This window comes from Folsomia candida, unplaced genomic scaffold (assembly GCF_002217175.1).
Source record: "Folsomia candida strain VU population unplaced genomic scaffold, ASM221717v1 Fcan01_Sc001, whole genome shotgun sequence".
NCBI classification, from domain to species: domain Eukaryota; kingdom Metazoa; phylum Arthropoda; class Collembola; order Entomobryomorpha; family Isotomidae; genus Folsomia; species Folsomia candida.
The window spans coordinates 25,211,622-25,230,241 of record NW_019091193.1 but is presented as its reverse complement, the minus strand read 5'-3'; the positions used below and the strand labels follow the sequence as shown (position 1 = coordinate 25,230,241).

The 18,620-nt window shown below is 45.1% G+C and overlaps 5 protein-coding genes and 1 long non-coding RNA gene across 6 annotated transcripts; 2 read left to right on the top strand and 4 right to left on the bottom strand.

Moving 5' to 3' along the window:
• Nucleotides 1-140: 140 nt before the first annotated feature.
• LOC110845273 (aminopeptidase N) lies at nt 141-5,093 on the bottom strand. Its single transcript, XM_022091670.2, has 12 exons — nt 4,453-5,093; nt 4,229-4,365; nt 3,242-4,148; nt 3,024-3,106; nt 2,772-2,952; nt 2,348-2,678; nt 2,108-2,239; nt 1,819-1,967; nt 1,564-1,754; nt 1,292-1,468; nt 1,004-1,226; nt 141-873 (listed from the first exon to the last, which is right to left on the bottom strand). The coding sequence occupies exons 1-12, from the start codon at nt 4,987-4,989 to the stop codon at nt 706-708; spliced, it is 3,216 nt and encodes a 1,071-aa protein (XP_021947362.2). The 5' UTR covers nt 4,990-5,093; the 3' UTR covers nt 141-705.
• Nucleotides 5,094-5,254: 161 nt separating this feature from the next.
• LOC118436407 (ammonium transporter Rh type A-like) lies at nt 5,255-8,586 on the bottom strand. Its single transcript, XM_035854472.1, has 8 exons — nt 7,384-8,586; nt 7,226-7,309; nt 7,031-7,130; nt 6,640-6,935; nt 6,217-6,515; nt 5,939-6,072; nt 5,629-5,810; nt 5,255-5,548 (listed from the first exon to the last, which is right to left on the bottom strand). Exons 1-8 carry the CDS (start codon nt 8,048-8,050, stop codon nt 5,289-5,291), a joined length of 2,022 nt encoding a protein of 673 aa, XP_035710365.1. The 5' UTR covers nt 8,051-8,586; the 3' UTR covers nt 5,255-5,288.
• Nucleotides 8,587-8,707: 121 nt separating this feature from the next.
• Nucleotides 8,708-11,292, bottom strand: LOC110863571 (cell division control protein 6 homolog). The gene is made up of 4 exons (XM_022112916.2): nt 11,121-11,292; nt 10,384-10,972; nt 9,697-10,247; nt 8,708-9,614 (listed from the first exon to the last, which is right to left on the bottom strand). Exons 2-4 carry the CDS (start codon nt 10,953-10,955, stop codon nt 9,142-9,144), a joined length of 1,596 nt encoding a protein of 531 aa, XP_021968608.1. The 5' UTR covers nt 10,956-10,972; nt 11,121-11,292; the 3' UTR covers nt 8,708-9,141.
• Nucleotides 11,293-11,775: 483 nt separating this feature from the next.
• LOC118434170 (G-box-binding factor-like) lies at nt 11,776-13,820 on the top strand. The gene is made up of 4 exons (XM_035847012.1): nt 11,776-12,251; nt 12,333-12,631; nt 12,700-12,899; nt 13,023-13,820. The coding sequence occupies exons 1-4, from the start codon at nt 11,969-11,971 to the stop codon at nt 13,786-13,788; spliced, it is 1,548 nt and encodes a 515-aa protein (XP_035702905.1). The 5' UTR covers nt 11,776-11,968; the 3' UTR covers nt 13,789-13,820.
• A 19-nt stretch (nt 13,821-13,839) lies between these two features.
• Nucleotides 13,840-16,822, bottom strand: LOC118434169 (EF-hand domain-containing family member B-like). Its single transcript, XM_035847011.1, has 9 exons — nt 16,695-16,822; nt 16,319-16,621; nt 16,005-16,185; nt 15,784-15,913; nt 15,449-15,664; nt 15,132-15,339; nt 14,528-15,016; nt 14,274-14,432; nt 13,840-14,160 (listed from the first exon to the last, which is right to left on the bottom strand). Exons 2-9 carry the CDS (start codon nt 16,511-16,513, stop codon nt 14,029-14,031), a joined length of 1,710 nt encoding a protein of 569 aa, XP_035702904.1. The 5' UTR covers nt 16,514-16,621; nt 16,695-16,822; the 3' UTR covers nt 13,840-14,028.
• A 919-nt stretch (nt 16,823-17,741) lies between these two features.
• LOC110854812 lies at nt 17,742-18,616 on the top strand. The gene is made up of 2 exons (XR_002548379.2): nt 17,742-17,897; nt 18,239-18,616. It is a non-coding gene; the product is annotated as an uncharacterized LOC110854812 (long non-coding RNA).
• Nucleotides 18,617-18,620: the final 4 nt, after the last annotated feature.

Genomic DNA, 18,620 nt, shown 5'->3' with positions numbered 1-18,620 from the left:
GCTGGATGCAATATGTACGGAACAACTGTTGTAAATACTCATCGATTCATCGTAACATTTTGCAATGGGGAATTTGAGACAAGTTAAAATTAAAGAATATACTGACACTGAATGAGAATGACGGAGATAATAATCAGATAATTACAGAAATAAGTAAATGTGGTTTATTTATTTATTTATACCCGACCGTATGTACAAGGACAAGGGGACTCGAAAGTACAGAAATAGACTTCAAGGGAAAATGTGACACGAAATTACAATATGATAAAAATATTGACTTAATTACTAAATTAACTTAATTTATTTATTACTTGTCAAATAGTTAAATTAGACAATGTTTACTTGAAAGGACAATATTAAGTACTATAAAAAAACGTATGAAGTGAACGAAAGTTTTGTTACAAAACATAAATTATTGTGCACAAACTGTTCGTAAAACCTTGCACGACCCCACGTCCTCAAGTGGCAAGTTAAGACAGTCAAAACGATTTATTAACAAATTGAGAAGGCGAGACTTTCACTTTCTTCTGCTCAATCTAGGATATTTAAGTGAACATTGACACCACCGTTTAAACTAATTTACATTGGTGAAATTAACGAGGTTCAATGATTCCCGTGTTAATTCATGGGAGAAACTATAACGAGAAGAAGAATTTGCATACAATAATTGTGAGTGAGCATGAACAGCTTGTTGAGTGAAAGTAATTATGGAGCAGACTGCTCTTCGTCCCGAGCCTGAGTTTGCATCCAATTTTTGATGTCACTCCCGTGATGCTGCATCCAATCGACATTTGCTTGAATGAGGGCCAGCGTCAGCTCAAGGCTCTCTCCCAGCTTCAACTCCTCCAAAAACTCCTTCTGCAACTCCTTCATCTGCGTAAATGAAAAAAGATGAAATTTTATGCACATCTCAGATTTCCCCAACAAGGACATGGATCGAACTATTAGTGACAATTTGTGATGCCCAGATAAATAAATTCCTGTGGTCTCTAAATATATATACCTGATTCAGTCGTTCCTCAGTATTCCAAAAATAAGAGAAAGTTCTGAGGATTTTCCCCGGCACTTCGAGACCATCGAAATAGTCGATCAACTCTCGAAAATGTTGGCGCAGGTAGGAAAATGTTGCATTGCGGCTGAAGGGATTGACCACCAACTTTTGGAGCAGGATGACCCTATCCGACTTGGAGTGGAGAAAGCCAATCTGGGAAGAATTGTCCAGGTATCTACGCGAGAATGACAATGGGAGATTAGACAGAATTACGTTTTTAGTAACATCACCGATGGTCACCTTTGAATCATGGCAGGATTTCTAGAACAGCCAATGGCGTTGAGCAATATGTTTCGTACACTTGATTCACTTTTGGCTTTGCTCTTGCTGTACAAGTCCCAGAGAAAGTTGGTTGTGCTCGAGTCACCCTCAATGACGGCAGCACAAAGGGCTTCGCCTCGAATGTCGACAGGGATTCTAGAACGTGGAAAGTAGTCGTCAGTCAATCATTCCGATTGGGTTTCACATATTTAAGACAAATCAGTGAGAGTAGGAGCGATAAAATGTCTCACAGGTTCAGATTAGATTCGGAGGCAGCAAGTTTGACCAGGTTTTTGGAATGGTGAAGCACACTCGGGAGTTCTAGAACTCCGCCCCAGACGAAGAGGGAGGCTCGATGGAGAACGGATTGACCTCTCTCCTCACCGCCCTGCGCCACACCCACCGCATCCACAGCTTGGCTGACCCTCGGGCTCAAATATTTCTAAAGTACAAAGTTGAAAATCGAATGGAATAAGAAATCAAAATGGAGGAAATTGAGAAGTTACTTTGAAGTCTCGAACAGAGTCTTCATTTTCGGACAGCATAGCATAAATTTGTTTGAAGTGGTTGAGAGCAGTGGCCCAAACTCTGGGGTCCGTTTCATCCCGGAGGATTGCTCGAGTTCTTCCCAAGGCCACCTGGATTGGGCTGTAGTCTGGAAAATGGAATAAGAAATATAATATTATGCACTTATCACATTTGGAGGTGTTTTTGCAGCTAAATATCAAATTGTGAAGGACAACTAAGGAGAAAAGAATGTGTGGAAAAGTCTGTAATACGGTGTAGGTTACTTACGAGCCCATGCATTCTCAAAGCCGTCGTCAATTAATTGAGCTCTCGTGATTGGGCTGAAAATTTGGGAGTTGTCTTCCAACTGGTTTTCAATAGCGTCTGATAACCTTTCATCATACAGAACTCGAAAAAAGGCTGCGGAAGTTGAAATTGTATTTCATTTAGTTTGTGCAAGTAGTATAAGTTATAATTCGGTAAACCCATTTTGCACGTGGTGGGTGGCTTGACAGTAATTTTATTTACCCTTTGAGTCTGGGTTGACAATTATCCAGTCGACTTTTGACTTTGGGACCCAAGCCTTGATGGATTCCTTGTTGGTCAACCACATGGTGGGTCTCCTATGGTGAGGAGATGTCGTCTCGGAACTATGACCCTCTTCGGAGACCAACACCGTCCGGTTGGGGTGTGCGGCGGTGGCAATGAAAATTGGACAGTGCCAGAGCAATGGGTCGTCTCCTCGTGTGTTATTCAAAGGGGTGGACGAAGGGTTCGAGGACATGCGTCTCCATCCTGCGCCGTCTTTGCTACCCACTTGCCCATCCTTGACTGTGCTCGACTGCTGTAGAAATCTCTCCTGAACACGTGCACAGAGACAAGTCAAGTGGTCGCGTATATGCATTTTATCGTAAATTAGATACTAATTGCTCTAAGCAAGTGAGCACCGCACCTGTGAAATGTGAAACAACTGTTCGGAAACCCAGGTCACTCGAACGAGAGGGAATCCAGGCTGCACAGTCCAACTGTCCATAATGTCAGCAAGAGGGGCGAGCTCAGGGTGCGTGTCCTCTGCCTTGGCCTGAAGATCCAGCGTGTTGAACAGTCCCCGATACTCAGCATTTCCAAAGGAGCTGCAAAATTGTATAAGTGATTTAAAAATTTTACCGACACGAGAAACTAAATAAATTAAACTGAGTCTCACAACTTATCCAAGTATTGTCTCAAGCCGTTGACGAGTGTCTTTCTGGACAGAATATTTTCCATCATTTTGATAAGAGAAGAGCCCTGTTCACACATTTTTGCATAAATACAATAAACCTAATAGATATAAGGGTGAGAACATATTTTTATCGAGGAAACGGACAGAGTGTGCTCAGAGGTCATAGGAAGGAGAGGGTGAGGTCCCAGTTGAATGTGTACCTTTGAGTATGAGATGGCGTCAAATTGGCCAAAGTAGTCTTCCACCTTGACGAGTGGGTGACTGGCAGGAAACGCGTCCGCCCTCAGCGCGCGCTGGAAGTAGTCCGTGTACCAGCCGAAAGCCTCGCCCTCAAACTCTGGGCTTACTTCCTCCACGCCCAACTTAGACACGTAGGTGGCGAAACCTTCGTTGAGGAAGATTTGGTTCCAGGTCTTGCACGTCACCAAGTTCCCAAAATTCTGATGCGCCAGTTCGTGCGCAATAGTGGATTCGACACTTAAGCGTCTCGACTCTGTGGATTTATCTGGAAAGTAGAACAAGGCAGAGATGCGATACGTGTTGAGCCCATAGTTCTCCATCGCACCCGCCTCAAAGTCCGGGATGGCCACAGAGGTCATTTTCGGGAGCGGGTAGGGAACCCCCCACAACTTGTCGTAAAAGGCGAGAATGCGGGCAGACACTTGTGCGGCGTGGCTGGCTCCACCCTCCGCCACCAGATGCGCGGGACCACAGGCCTCCACCGTCTTATTGGCGAGGAGGAAAGCGGGAGCCGTGGTGCAGGTGAACTCGGACACGACGAGTGCCACCAAATAGGTCGACATGCGCGGCGTGGGTGGGAAATGGTCAAGAAAGTAGCCGGCGTTCTCAGAGTCAGGTTCCGAATAGTGCAAGGGCATGTTGCTCATGGAAGTGTAGCCCTTCGCCCGACTCACAACTATTTCGAAGGTGGCCTTCAGATCGGGTTCATCGAAGCAGGGGAACATTTGTCGGGCTGCGATGGCCTCAAACTGAGTGACTGCCAGGAATTTCTTCTCATTCTTGGACGGATCCTCATAGCTGCTCAGGTACAACCCGTCCAGCGTGGAGTTGGAAATCCTTGTGACAAAGTCCAGGTGGAGGGAGTACCTGCATATCAAGCATAATAATGAATAACCAAAACAAATGTGGGAATTAAAGACATAATGAAACAATGGCTAATTACTTACTGCTCCCCCGGTTGCAGATTCTCGGAAAGTTGGATTTGGTAAAAATCGGCATCTTCTTTTCCGAGCACTAGAGAGCTCCGAAGAACCGAGACGTTATTTACTCTGCTTGTGGTCGTGTTGTCCCCAGTCTGCTGGACCTAATTTATTTTTACAATAAGGATGAGAGGACGAATTTACTAATAAACACAAAAGCATGCATTTCTTTGTCTCATTACGGAACTCACGTGCAGTAAGTTTTCTCTCAGTATGTTGACAAACTGTTTCGTGTTGGCGTGTAAGGTGATGGTGTCCGTAACCGCGTCACACCTGACAATGATGGTCACTGACCCCGGGGCGGTAAGGACTTCTTCTGGATTATCTGACTCCAGAATTGGCCGAATTTTAAGCTTGTAACTGATCGGTACCACATTTCGGGGAAGGAAAAGCTCACTATCTTTTATTTTCAGTAAAGAAAAGCGTCGTTTGGCAGATATCTTCTCCTTCCCATTTTCCTCAATGTCCGGCGATATAAGGTCCCAAAAATAAGGGGATGAAGAGGTGGTGGTGCTGCTGCCCCAAGACACTACTGGGGAATTGTCAGTTGCTGTAAACCAACTGCATTGGACGATGCCCAGTCCAATTTGAAGTAGGAGTAGTGACAGGAATTTCAACATTGTAAAAAATACAGAGAGGAAAAATTCTGAATGTGTGACACATGCAAGCGAGGCGAGGACAAAAAGTGCACTCCTAATCCTAAGTAAGTGCCAACCAATATCTTTCATTCGGTTATTTATGCAGTTGGGTATTTTAGTCCTAATAAAAAAGGACTGTTAAAGGGTGCGAGAACTGACTGTCTACCTACAATTCTAATTTTGGGTGCATTATTTAAAAAATTCCTTTGTTCGACTGGGTTCTCAAAACTGTACCATCACAGAAGGAATGAGATGGCATTAAAAGTATTGTCACAAGGTTGTCCTCAGAAAAACTGTGGAATATGCATCGTATGCATACGATGCATCGTTATAATAAGTCAGACTCAGAACAGAAACTTAACCGGTTGTAAAAGCCTAATAATAATTATTCAGAGTTCATATTTTTTAAATTTTCGCCGATCTGGAGGAGGTGATGCGTTGGTCGTCGTTCCGTCACGCCCGTTGACGAATGCAGGAACCGGATTGATGGAATTCTTGGGGATGACCTTATTCGACAACTTCTGATCGATTGTCTTCTTTTCCCGTTTCACAAGGGTGACCTCCTCGGGCTCCATCTCAAAGTAGACGCCATCCAGGAAGCATTGACTCCTGGGCATTTTTCGGAAAATGGGGAGTCGCATGAGCAGGCCTGTCACAATATACAACTTGCAACTTGATGTGATGGTCACAACAAGCAGTGAACTGAATAAAAGTATGAATCTCGCTCACCTGTAAATGCTCCAGCCACGATGGAAACGCCCAATGTTATGCCCAGCACGGTCAGCTGGACCATGGCTTGACCCATCCCCGTCCGATTCACCCCGGCAGCAATGTTGGGAGAAAGCGCCTGCAGTTCGGCCAGCCTGGGGGACATGGCTAGAGGTGCACGGGCAGGGTAGCGGAGGTACAAGCTGTAATTCATAAAAATATGTGCATGCAGGTGAGTATGTCGGCACAGGAGTGAAAGTTAATTTAATTGTTGGAGAGGCCAAATCGATTTATTATAATAATAATAAAATCATAATAATGGTTATCTTACTTTGGACCGTAGTCACACTCGGAGGCAAGTGCGGCAAGTAGCACGCTCGCCAAGGCAGCCAGAACTCCGGGGAGGCCGTGCAAATTGTGAACGCCGCATGAATCATGCAAACCTAATTTCCGACTCAGCAGAGGCTGGTGGAAAGTGCCCATAAAAATTAGCAATATGCCATTAATTCCCCGTTCTCTAGCATGAGTATGCTATTTATTAGCACTGCACCAATGCGTAGATATAGCTATGCATGCAGAAATCTATGCTTCGTAGTGTGTATGATTTACCGAGATGAACTGGCAGCCAAAAACACAAAGAAATCCTCCCAATACTCCAATGGTGAGGGCGCCACAGGGAAGAATCATGAGGTCCACCACGGCCCCCACGGCCACTCCTCCGGCCAAGGAGGCGTTCTGGACGTGTGCCAGGACAAACTTGTTCCCGTTGAACAGGGCTGAAGTGGCAAAGGCCGTGACGCAGGAGCCAAAAAGTGAGAGCATCGTGTTGATGACCACTCGGTCTTGGTCCATCCCGGTTGACAGGGCGCTGTTGAAGCTCGGCCAGAACAGCCACAAAAACACGACGGCTTCAGATACGTTAATTATGTAAATATGTATTTAATACTTTGGTTCATATCCGGTTTGCAATTCACGTGGAAAGCTCGCATATAAAATTGACAATTGTATGTTTTTTATCTTTTAAAAGCTCACCAACGAGACAAAAGATGTTTGAGTTGTAGGAGGGCTCCAAGTGGGTAGTGTTGATGTCTGCGACTGACCGCATGCCTCTGCTGACCCCGAGACCAAAATAGGCAGCAAACACGTGGACGAATATGGAGCCGCCGGTGTCCACAGCTTGGAAAATCATGGCGCCAATGTACTTGTTGACGATGTAGAAGAGAATTTCAGCAAACGTCATGAAGACCAATTGAAGAGGAGAGGCCACTCCAATGACCACTCCGTACGATATCAGCACCACTGCGGCCGCAAAATCCCCGTAAATAAGGCTGAAAGGAGTGCATAAAAGGTGTTACCACATGTGGGAGTAAATGCTGCATTTCTTCACGGCGACCACGGACAACGGAGTAGAAGCGAGGCTAACCTGACAATGTTGAGCGGAATGGGGTTTGGACCGTTAAAGATGAGGCCTCGCACCAAAATAGACCACTGCACAGCTAAGGCTCCAGCAAGCATAGTGAACCCTTTGAAGTATTTGGCTAATTAGTTATTGTGTCATACACGGAGAAGCTTTACTGTAAAGTTGCAGCACGAAAAGTTATTATTATTTGCTTCATACCGATTGCCGAGTATCCATATTTCCTGATGAACGCCATGAGAACTCCGATGCCCAGAAAAACCATCACCTGAATGTCCTGGTACTCTGCAAACACGAGGTCCAGCTGATGAAGCGATAAATGAACAAGTATGGAAGCGGAACTTTTTAGATGTACATACGCTGGTAGTACTGAGACACCATGTTCGGCATCCGTGTACTGTTCTGCTTGAAAGTGGAGGGGGGACCTGTTGTAGTCTCCGTCGTCGTCGTCGTCGTCGTCTCATTATTCCCATAATGGTGTTCCTCTCCTTCGTCATATTTCACCAAGAATCCAAACATGACGATGAGGCTGATTTGAGCCGAGAGAAGAACGAGGGCGATGGGTTCTTTGGCACTTGGGCAGGATGACTTTCCTCCTCCTTCCTGGTCATCAGTACCCTCATCATCGCTGCCCCCACTGCTGCTCTCCACCGTTCCTGTAGAACTGATTTGTGGTCTTTTCACGGGGGCTGGAGTGGAGTGGCTTCGGCTACACCGAGCGTTCTGTATCGTGTCACCATGCTTGTCCGATGTCACCCCACCAGCAGACACCTCCTCCCTCTGCAGTGTCCTCCTGCTCTCCATTTGACTCAGGGCTTTCTCCAGTGCAGTCGTGATGGTCACCTCCACGTGGCGTTGCAACTGCTCCGAGATGAACTTTTGAGCCTCTGCTGTCGTCAAGTTGAGGGTGGCACGATGGATTTTTGGTGAATCGCCACTAATGGAAGGTTCGACATGAGGGTTTGATGCTGCTGCGTCGTCCTCGTCGTCAGATCCTGAGGATTTATTGGAGTCACTCATCGTCATTATTCGCACGGGCTTGTACGCACAATTTCCGATATTGTATGAGATATATTTGCTCTCATCGGAGGTTCAAACTTGACTGAATGTGTGTCGTCAAAGTAAAATATGGGTCATCTCTACCTCTCTCTTGACATGTATATATTGGTATATGCTTTAAATGGGTGGTCATTGTGGTGTTTAAGTATTTAAGCGTCCATTCCTTGCGTGCAAAGCTAGCCACTCCATTATGTACCATTCCCTGGAGTCCAATTGTCCAATGTCCATCAGCACTATTTGACAGTGAAAGGGCTGCTGTCGGGCGAAAGCCTGATCGATAGTAGTGTCAAATTGAAGTGCGCTCCTCGTCTTTTGCCAAAAATTGGTAGGCTGGGTAAATATATAGGTAGCCTCATTCACCTAGATACATGCCGCAGACGCATATACATATATCTGGTTCCGAAAATGGTCCCACTTTCTGGAGCCAAATGGACTTGAACAGCTTGAACTATTCATGAGTTGTGGTAGCCAATAAAGTTGTGTGTGTAACACGTATGATATTTTTGACCCCTTAAATAGTGCCAATTCCACTCAGATTATTTATGCTGCTTTTTGCTAAGTAGTTTACAACTAGGCCGATGACGAAAGCATGCACATGGAATATTATACATGTGCTCACAAGTACAATAATAGCACAACTTTATTAACAGAATCTTAAAGACCAAATAATAATGAAGAATATTAATCAAAATAATTTTACTGTTTGAACGAAGCAGGTAAACATTGCTTATTAGCTCGAAATTATAAATTCTTTACATAAAATAACTTAACAAAGAAGCAGATCTTTGCGTGACACATATCGTAATTCATAATACTATATAACACCAGTGGGTATGATATTGTAACACGGTAAATAAATATCTGAATATTCTGAACACATATGTGGAAATGTAACCTATAATTGGTAAAAGAGACTCACAAAGAAACAATTAGTGCCAGTCTAACATATTAGTTGTTACCCACATTTAAAAAAACAGTGAGATGGGGTACCACATTAATTTGGGTTAAAACATGAATGACCGTCATTGATCATATCATAGCAATGTTATTAATTAATATTACATGTCTGCCACAATTGACTTCATATCACACTGCATCACAATTTTCTCCACGGCATTGTAATTAAATAAAAATCCGGTCTTGTTTGCAGAATTTAAAGTCGCAAACTTTTTGTTCTTTGATCCAGCTCCACTCATGTTTTCAATGACAGTGACGAGGGACCTGTCTTGAAGCATGCTGCACACGGATACAATCTCACTCCTGTCAATCCACGAGAATCCCTTTTTAGCACAAATACTTCGGTACTCGTCGTACGCCAGCGTCATTGGAATTGGGGCGGACAGTCCATCGGCTTTAGGGTTTCGAGATCCAGGAGCCTTCTTGTTGATTAGCAGCAACGTGGCAAGCATGATCATTTGCTGGAGGGGGAGGGGACCGTCATCTTTTGGAGGAGCAAACACCTTGGCAATCATCCCTACATTTATCTTTTCCCGGATGATGCAAAACTTTTTAGGACTCGAAAAATTAAAACCTGCAAGATAAAAATAATAATTAGCACTTTTTTGAGTCATGCATGAGGAATAGTGAGAAAAGAAAAGTATATCTCCACTTGCCATCATCCGCCGTTGAATTTAATGCCATCCTCTGTTGCTTCTCAACCGCATCCAAAGCCAATTTACATGCATGCAAAGCTTTCCTCATATCACCGGTGGTTGCTGCTACCTTGGCGGCCACAAACTTGATCGCTGCTGGCTCAAAAATACTACTTCCAACCTCTAAAAGTCGAGCTTCCAAAATACGTTCAATGTCTTGTCTCTCATAGGGAGGAAAATTGATTACTTTCATTGCCGAAATATTACTGGGGAGGAAGGATCCAAGGTCTGCTGATGAATCGTTCAGCTTGCCAATAGATTGCTTTTTGGTTTTCTTGCTAATGTTACCACTGCGTCTGCTAGAGGAAGCTGTCGTTGAACTTGTACTTGGACTTCTCTGGACGGCTGGAGAATTCAAGAGTGGCAAATGTCGAACGGTGAGATCCAATGCATTAGCAATTCCAATGAGGACAAGTTTTGACTCTGGTTGTCTTGCCCATTCAAACAATGTGTACAGGAGCTCCGTCCCCTTCCCGTGCAGAAGTTGGTCCATTTCATCCAAGACTAGCACCCTGTGTGTAAATAATAATGGCAGACGGATTGAATACTTTGTTACATACTTGTAGCAGTACCACAAAATAATGATAAGAATTAAGAATTTAATTTATCATGATATTGCATGTATTGCGTTGTTACTTTGAAACTTACATCATTTTCCGTCCGGTGAGCAACTTGTTGGCAATGTTTTCTTTGGACGCTTCGAGTTTCTTTGTCATGCCCAGTCCGGTCTTCATCTCTTCCATCACTTGGCTTGGAGTGGACACGTTCATACAATTGATAACCAGTTGCCAAATCGGGCTTGTCTTCAAAGATGAACCCGTTTTGCCTTTGTTTGGATTATTCTTGACCCATTCGTTAATGGAGTGAATAACAGAGACCGTTTTCCCAGTGCCAGGTGCCCCAGAAATGTACATGGAACCCGGACTTTTGCTACTTAAGCGGTCATCTAGCCAGCCATAAATTTCTTCGATTTCCTCCTCTCTCGCTAGTAAATTTGACGGTCGGCCCATGTGAAGTGCATTCTTGGATGCCTGGAAGTTATCCACATATTCTACGGACAAAGGAGCAGCAGATGGTAATGATGAGGCAGTGGTGGACTTATTGTTTTCCGTGTCGTGGTCCTCGTCGACGTCCACGAGAATTTTCCGCTTCACTGTCATCTTAAGACCGGATGATTTTTTGACGGCGAAAGAGTCCGTCACTTTTGATTGACGAACCATTCTTGGGCTGATGTTACCTGTGGAATTCAATACAATAATATGTAATTAAATCTTATTGATGATTTATTAAAGGGCTGTATTATTATTATATTTCAGTGATCAGTTGCTTGTATGGTTGAAAAAGAAAATTTCGAGAAATAAATGACTCTCTACGTGCGTACTCACCTAATTTAAATATTGGGACACGATGGACAAGACGAAGGAGGTAAAGAGTCACTTTGACTAGTAAATTGTTGCGATAAGAAAGGCCACAAAACGTGCACAAAGAGGCGACGATAAGAGTCAGTTAGGAGAGCAGATGCGAGTGTTGAGTGTGAAGTGGAGGGAGAGAGAGCGAGGGAATTTGGGCACGTGAGTGAACAAAGACCACATTTGACATTCAACAAGTACAAGTACAGCGATTTATATGGAATGCGAATGCAGTTTACAGCCCTTCTTTCCCCTCGCCCTCGTATGAATTCCAGGAAAGGCTGCTGAAGAGAAGACCCTCCCTGACATAGAAATAAAGTAAAAATAAACAGCAAAGGAGTGAACTGAATAATCCACTGCGATACTATTTATAATCGCGTTGAACCAACGCTATTATAAATATTATCAACGCCGTTGATGTGATCTATGCTGCCTGAACTGTTGGGACGCTAATGTTAACTTTAATACAAATACATTGATAAAATTTGCGTAAGGTTTGTAAGCTTACAAACGTTTACAATATTTATTAACACAAAAACATTGACAAAATGGTTGATAATTTTATTTATTAACATAAACATTGATAAACTATGAAATACACTAGTAATTAGCTTAGTGAATAGAAGAAAAATCCGAATGTTTTGACCTCAACGTTCTGTCGCATAGGATTAGTTAGTCACAAGTGGATGTTTTATCTCGCACCCTGAATGTTAATGGTCACTTGTCACCATGGTCATGAATTAAACCCTCCGAAAACAAACATGCACTCCACCAGAACAGCATCACCTCAGCACCCACATCCTTCGTTGCGATCATTCTAATTCATGTACAACCAGTATCACAACCAGTCCCCTGCGTCGTCCCCCGCGGAATGGGACGACGGGCTGGACAACTTCCTACCCACACCACAGCCAACCTATGACGAGGACGGGCACGACGACTCGCCCCCACATTCCCCATGCCTCGCCTCCAGCAGTCGCAGTGACCCCTCCTATGATGCCCCCCGCAGGCCACCAGAGCCAAAAAGGGCCATGCCCTCACCACCAATTCCCGGCTTCTACAACATGTCCTCATTGCCTCCGCAGTATCGTCATCACATCAGTGATGGTAACCTATCTATGTTGACATATGTTGAAGTTTCATATGTGCATACATTTCATTTTTGCTCTACTTGATATGTTGTCGCAGGAAATGAGGAGCAGTCAGAAATACCGAGCCACTACATGAGCCATCATTTCGTCACTTCCAACTCCTCCCCCGGCTTCCACACCCCACCTCAGCACCAACAGCACAATGGCGCCCACGAGGACGAGCCTTCCGACGTTCTAGTGTGGAACACGATCCAGCAACAGCAGCAACAAGGTCACCGCCACCAGCACCTCAGATTACCTGCCCAACAGCAACATTATCAGAGTCATCACGACACGGAAGATAGTCGACCCAGTCTCAGATGTGCATCCAATCGTGCCATTTCATCAAAATCCAGAGTATTTGGAGCATTAAGTACTAATTATTTGTAGTCAGTTATTCCTAATTAATATGTTTGCCCATATAGTCGGTCAAGTCGTTGGGGGTGCGGGAAAGCAGCAATGGGAACCTGACTTCGGAGGAGTATGAGAACCACTTGGTCTCCGTGACTAAACAATTGGAGCAAATCAAAAGCACGCAAGACTCAATTCTCTCCGAATTGTCAGACGACATCTCCAACTTGCAGTTTGAGAATGTTCAGCTCAAAAACACAAATGAACACTTGACGTGAGTCCTCCCATGCATAATAATGACGAGAAGGACGATAGACTCACTGTCCAAGTTTTGTTCACTAACTTTCGCCGAGCTATGTACCTCCATTGTACAGATTAAATTATGTATGAATAATAGGATGCAGAACAGCCATCTGCTCCAAGTGATCACCGACCTGTCCAACGAAGTGGAGCATATGCGAGACGTGTTTCGAATGCGAGGCTGGTCTGTGAAACAGCTCGGCGAGAAGAACACAGTCGCTGACTCTGAATCCCGACGTGAGAAGGCGGACTCCTCCTCCTTATCACAAGATAATAAAACAATAAACAATAACGATAAGGTCGAAGCTGGAACGGCTGCTAGAACTGCAAAGGATCATCCTACCACGGATGTCCCTCTTCCTCGTTCAGGAGCAGAAGAGGGGCCCCATGTGAAGAGAAAACAACGGGGCAGCAGCAGGCCGCAAGAACAATTTGAAACTGTTCCACTCGTTGAGAATCCAAAACAAAAAAGTATTTTCCCTCCTGCGACAACTCCAGTTGTCAAGAACAATCAGCACAACTTGCCACCAGTACCTGGGGAAGAACAAGTGGCCTCACTGGCCAACAGCAACAGTGGTCACAGCAGTCGTCACAGCTCGTCCTCCCGCAGGCGTCAACGGGGACATCAACCAAAAGTGTCCTCCAAACTTTCTAGTGTTGAGTCCCTCAAATCTTGTTCGAGTAGGCCATCCTTGTCGACAACGGCGAAGCAGCCCAGGTCCAAAACAACTCATCATCATAAAAACCACCCTGAGGATCATGAGGACGATAAAGCGTCTGGAGGAAGCTGCTTCAAGAACTTGTTTAAACGAAACAAGAGACAAAGTCAAACATCGTCAACGTCAGCGAATAATGTTCGATGAAGTTCTTGTACATCTGTTAACTAGCAGCAATACCTGTGCATCTTACTATTATTTTATAAATACTGCCAAATATTTATTCGGTAAATCAAATAAAATTGCCAGTGGACATTCTCTCTCTTCTCAGTGTGTGTGTACATTGCACGATATTTTACAACATATATTATCTATATTAAATTACGACTTTGAAAATAAGACTTCATGAAGAAGAGTATACATATAAGATGTGTGATTGTGTGGTCCTTAAGGGTCAACACCACAGCAAGGATTCCTCCTCCTCTTGCCACGTGGGTTAGCCGTTGCCCCCTCGGGAAGACATGGTTCCGTGGGGTAGGCAATGTGCACGTTCTGAATCTTGGCGTTCTCCTCTCGAACCTGTATTAATTAGCATACATTTTTTTTACCATACCACATACATACAGTTAGTAAAGTATGTATAAGCTCATTATGTAAATCTACATGAGATTGCTATTAAATGTATCATTTACTTGGCACAAAGCTTCTCGAAATGTTTGGTAGGAAACTCGACATTTTCCTTCCTCAGGGTCCAAGGCTTGCGCTGCTTCCCACGCACGGTCCAACTCACAATGTGAAATATCAACTTTTGCCAAACACAGGAGTCTCGTCATCTCTTCCTTTGTGAACTCCTAAATCGCGTCAACACAAAAGGAGCAGACGAGGAGAGTGGTAATGCGTTTAGATAATACTGCTATAAATAAATCCAACAATGTGTGATAGTCACCCTAAACGCGTCCCTGCAGGTGATCCCATTTACAGTGTACACGCTGGGCCAGATGAGGCTGTAGGCGTCCCCATCATCCCCATAGTTGGTGAAGTCCTTCGTGCTGCGTATCTTCCTCGGGACGCGGTCCACTCGCACGCTGGGCATCCCGTTAACTCGCGCCTCCTTCATGGCCGTGACGCAGTCTTGCGGCTCACACATGTTGGAGGTCATGGTGGCGTACATGGTGCGAAAGTGGTCTCCACATCCATTGGTGTGTGGGCAGTAGAAGGGGTAGAGCGTTGTGGTTTTGCAGTGGAAGAGCGGGTCGGTGTACCCTTTGAGGAGGTCCATCAGAGCGTAGTAGTTCACCTGGTCGCAAGGGGCCCCCCCAAATACGCCGACCATGGCCAACGCTTCCATGAAGTCCCTCTCCCCCATCGTCCGGGGAACACGGTGCTTCTCCATAGCGGCGATGAAGGGGTCCCAGTCCACCACACCCTTGCATCCCTTAGATAAAAGAACATGCTCATTTAATAAAGATTAGGAAATAATTAAATAATATTCATATTTCCATACGTGGTTGAATAAAATAATTTTTAAATAGTAAAATGTGCAAACGTACTGGATCGCATTCTATGATTTGCTCGTAAAACATTTCAAAGTCTGGACCCTCATCGGCTCTAAAACTTTTGCGTGCCTTGTCCAACCAATTTTTTAAGTTTTGCATGATTTTGGCTGCTTTCTCTGCCCCAGGGTTTGGACATCGGTTGAAAATTATTTCCCTGATTGGTCGCTCTTTTTCCTGGTCACTCTTCTTTCCGTAGACAAACCTGCAGGACATTTCATAGCTCGTGACATGAGAGAGGAGTTCGGATATGGTGCAACGCATTATGATTATAAGTGTATTTATGCATGGCCTGCACATTTAGCCTGCCTTACCCATCGCCCATCTGTTGTCGAATGCAGTGCTGCTCCTGTGACATTCCCAATTTGGGGTAGCGAAAGTCCAAGTGATCCGCATACACCTTGCTCACGAAGGGGTAGTCGGCTTTACAAGACCGCCAGGAGCCAATAACTTTCTTGGCCACGCGACCCGCAACGTCGTTCGGAGTGGGCGTGCCAAACGTGTTGGTTCGACGGAAATCCCCTCCGTAGCTGCGAACAGACGACAAGACGTCCAGTAGTAATTAAGATTGGGCATCGGTGATTGTTTATGATTGATGGATGATTATTCTATGGTTAGAACCACCACGAGTAATCAAGCCTTGCCTTACTTTCGACAGATTTGTTCCCCAGGGTCATAATCTCCATGCGTAAACTTGTACAGGGCTCGACTACACTTGGACTCTTGCTCAATCTCGTATCTGCTCTTGGGAGGATTCACCAGCAACCCGGCGTTCACACCTGCGACAACACAATGATATCACACATCGTCAACGACGTGTACGCCAAACATCCATTGTGCATAGTTGGTCAAGTTGATTTCCATGCTCACTCTTGTCACTGGGCTTCCCAAATCCCGTCAGCTCGAGGTCAATGTGAGGAGGCAGGTTCAGCGTTTGATCATGAGACCTTCCCACTGGTCGAACCTTATTGGACTCGTACACGCTCTCCTTGATGTTCAGCTCCAGTTGATCCACCCACTTGAGCGGCGGAGGGTTTATCAACTTTGTCCCCTACTCGAGAACAAGATACTTGGTTGTAATACATATTTATATCGAGCGCGTATGTGCAATTCAGCTAACATACTGACATCCCAGTGATTGGGACACTTGACACTAAAATAATAAATAACATTATAACTCTCACCGGTGTGACTTCATCGCTGAGGATCCCGTGGATGAGTTGACGTGGGTAGTCCAAGTCCTGGGCGGCCCCGTAGTGAAGTGTCGCCTGGCCGGTGATCCCCAAAGGATATTGGCGGAAGCGGCGGACAACGCAGGAGAGAGACTCGTCAGTTGGACACCACCGCAAGTTGTCCTTCATCCTTTCCGAACTCCGCATCTTTTCTCGCAAGGCCTGGATCTCTGGGTCGGGATGCTTCTTGCTCAGATCGTGCCACTGGTTCCCATCGACGTGCTGATAACAGGTCTGCCCACCCTCGATGGCGTCCTACCCATAACCATTATTATAATAAAGCCTAGAGATACTTAGAAATCGTCAGTAAGTTTTGCAAGGAACTCACCAAACGCTCTTGGATGCACTTATCACACTCGCACTGTCGCTGATGCAAAGTCTGAGCATCGTAGCACGCACCGGGGGCCGTTGGGTCATGCGCTCCAGCCGTGCAAGCTACTGGCTCGCACAAAGAGGGATTCTGAAGGAGACGAAGGGAAATAATAGGCAAATATCTTCCAGGCGGGCGCAAAAAATGAGACTTGCCTCGTTGTATCCTGGACAAGGCGAAGGGGCACAACACGGATCGACTCCAGGCGTTCCGGTAACGGGGGTAGCCTTGATGTGACTCTTGTTCTCGTTCGGATATGCCACTTGGATGAGAGGGATTTCCCTCCCCGGCTTACACGCACTCTTTACGTCCATGTTCTTTTGTCCTGTTTACTGTCAATTGTCCTGTTCCTTATTCCCGTTCCCGTTAATACTCAGCAACACTGCATGTTTTTCCCAGAGACGAGATTGTGGGGAAATTGTGTCTGAAATTATAACATTTTTGTAATGGTGTATGGGCCGTGCATGTCTATAGAAACAACCCCACCCCCGAAGCAGACCATTTCTCCAAGGAATACATAATGCCAACTTGGCGACTTTTCGAAGTTAGTAAATATCATAGAGAAAACTGGCATGTATATTTCACCATTTCATGCTGGAGATTTGTTAACCATTTTGTAACGATTTTTATATTTCACAAATGGATGTGAGAAAAGAAGAATCTCATTTTCCCCACACGCTCAGTCTCAATTCTCACTTTCCCCGTTCCTCAGTCTCACCTTGGTCGCGAGCTGCTGTAAGCTTTACCATGCAGTCCTTACTTGCATCTGACATCGCTCGCCCCATCGCTCGACCCTCGGGACAACGACGAAACCAGTGGAGGCAGAGAGCGTGGTGGTGGGGTCGGAGCAACCACGCCCACGTTCACCCCACTCCAACCCCTGTGGAATTCTTTGCCGACCTTCTAGTCGCCCATATTTCCGCTTTTTGTGAGCTGGTCACGGGGTCGCAAAATTGGTGGACGCCTCGCTCCGGTGCTGCTCTTGGCGTTGAGCTGGAGCAGAAAGACCGTGCTCACTCAGCAGAGAATCCTGCTCGGCAGACTCTTGTCCAACTTTGAAGGAGACACAGCTCCTTCATTTTTCTCCTCACGTTGCAAACCAACTTTTCTGGTCGGACCTGACCGTCACCTCCCCTCGGGGCTCCTACTATGAGAGATAAGGTAAGCAACCCCCTTTTACTCTTTAACCAAATCTATTTTCAAAAAGTCGGAAAAACGAACAAAATTCGACACGTTTACTACCGGCATGTGTGAGGCGGCATGGTCTTATGTGTGGAAAATGGCGTCTTGTTGCAAAATTTTTGGCACATATTGTTTAAAATTGCGCCCCATTAGGTACAATGTTTAATTCACAAATTGGGGAAGATCTGAATTAACTCATTAGTTTACCAACACTTACGACATCATAGTTAGTAGCAGCACTTGTCGTTTTTCTGTCTTTGACGGTGACATGTGCGGGGTATAGAGTATGTTGACTAATAATTCTTTTTGTCCGTTTGCAGTGGCGTAAGAAACGTATGCGTCGTCTGAAGCGGAAGAGGAGGAAGATGAGGGCAAGGTCCAAGTAGACGATTCCTATTGCTGCCTGCGCCATCGTCTCCCCTCCGCCTCCCACCGTTGGTGCGAAAGAGACGGTGTTTGCAGTTAGTGGACGGAAATCACCATCATTCTATTACTACTTGAACTTGTCCAGTTTGTTACGGTTTAAAGAATATTGAGCATTGTTAACTTTTATGTACTTGGCTCCTAAATAATTTGTAGGCATTTTGATTTTATACTTTATGTCAGTTTCACATTGTAATTGATGCATTTTTCTCAATGTTCTGATCTCGTCATCTTATCGAATATGAGAGTAAAGTCAAAAACGTCTATGAAGTTAATTAC

Excerpts from the sequence above, each read along its gene's own strand:
- LOC110845273 (XM_022091670.2), bottom strand. The coding sequence starts at position 4,989 with ATGAAAGATATTGGTTGGCACTTACTTAGGATTAGGAGTGCACTTTTT. Across the intron at positions 3,107-3,241 it reads ACGCCATCTCATACTCAAAG|GGCTCTTCTCTTATCAAAAT; the intron begins GTACACATTCAA and ends ATGTGTGAACAG. Across the intron at positions 2,679-2,771 it reads AGTTGTTTCACATTTCACAG|GAGAGATTTCTACAGCAGTC; the intron begins GTGCGGTGCTCA and ends GCACGTGTTCAG.
- LOC118436407 (XM_035854472.1), bottom strand. The coding sequence starts at position 8,050 with ATGACGATGAGTGACTCCAATAAATCCTCAGGATCTGACGACGAGGAC. Across the intron at positions 7,310-7,383 it reads GGTGTCTCAGTACTACCAGC|AGTACCAGGACATTCAGGTG; the intron begins GTATGTACATCT and ends TCGTGTTTGCAG. Across the intron at positions 6,936-7,030 it reads ATTCCGCTCAACATTGTCAG|CCTTATTTACGGGGATTTTG; the intron begins GTTAGCCTCGCT and ends CACTCCTTTCAG.
- LOC110863571 (XM_022112916.2), bottom strand. The coding sequence starts at position 10,955 with ATGGTTCGTCAATCAAAAGTGACGGACTCTTTCGCCGTCAAAAAATCA. Across the intron at positions 10,248-10,383 it reads CTCACCGGACGGAAAATGAT|GGTGCTAGTCTTGGATGAAA; the intron begins GTAAGTTTCAAA and ends ATTTACACACAG. Across the intron at positions 9,615-9,696 it reads AAATTCAACGGCGGATGATG|GTTTTAATTTTTCGAGTCCT; the intron begins GCAAGTGGAGAT and ends TTTATCTTGCAG.
- LOC118434170 (XM_035847012.1), top strand. The coding sequence starts at position 11,969 with ATGTACAACCAGTATCACAACCAGTCCCCTGCGTCGTCCCCCGCGGAA. Across the intron at positions 12,252-12,332 it reads TCGTCATCACATCAGTGATG|GAAATGAGGAGCAGTCAGAA; the intron begins GTAACCTATCTA and ends ATGTTGTCGCAG. Across the intron at positions 12,900-13,022 it reads AACACAAATGAACACTTGAC|GATGCAGAACAGCCATCTGC; the intron begins GTGAGTCCTCCC and ends TATGAATAATAG.
- LOC118434169 (XM_035847011.1), bottom strand. The coding sequence starts at position 16,513 with ATGCGGAGTTCGGAAAGGATGAAGGACAACTTGCGGTGGTGTCCAACT. Across the intron at positions 15,665-15,783 it reads GGGGAACAAATCTGTCGAAA|CTACGGAGGGGATTTCCGTC; the intron begins GTAAGGCAAGGC and ends GTCTGTTCGCAG. Across the intron at positions 15,340-15,448 it reads CGACAACAGATGGGCGATGG|GTTTGTCTACGGAAAGAAGA; the intron begins GTAAGGCAGGCT and ends AATGTCCTGCAG.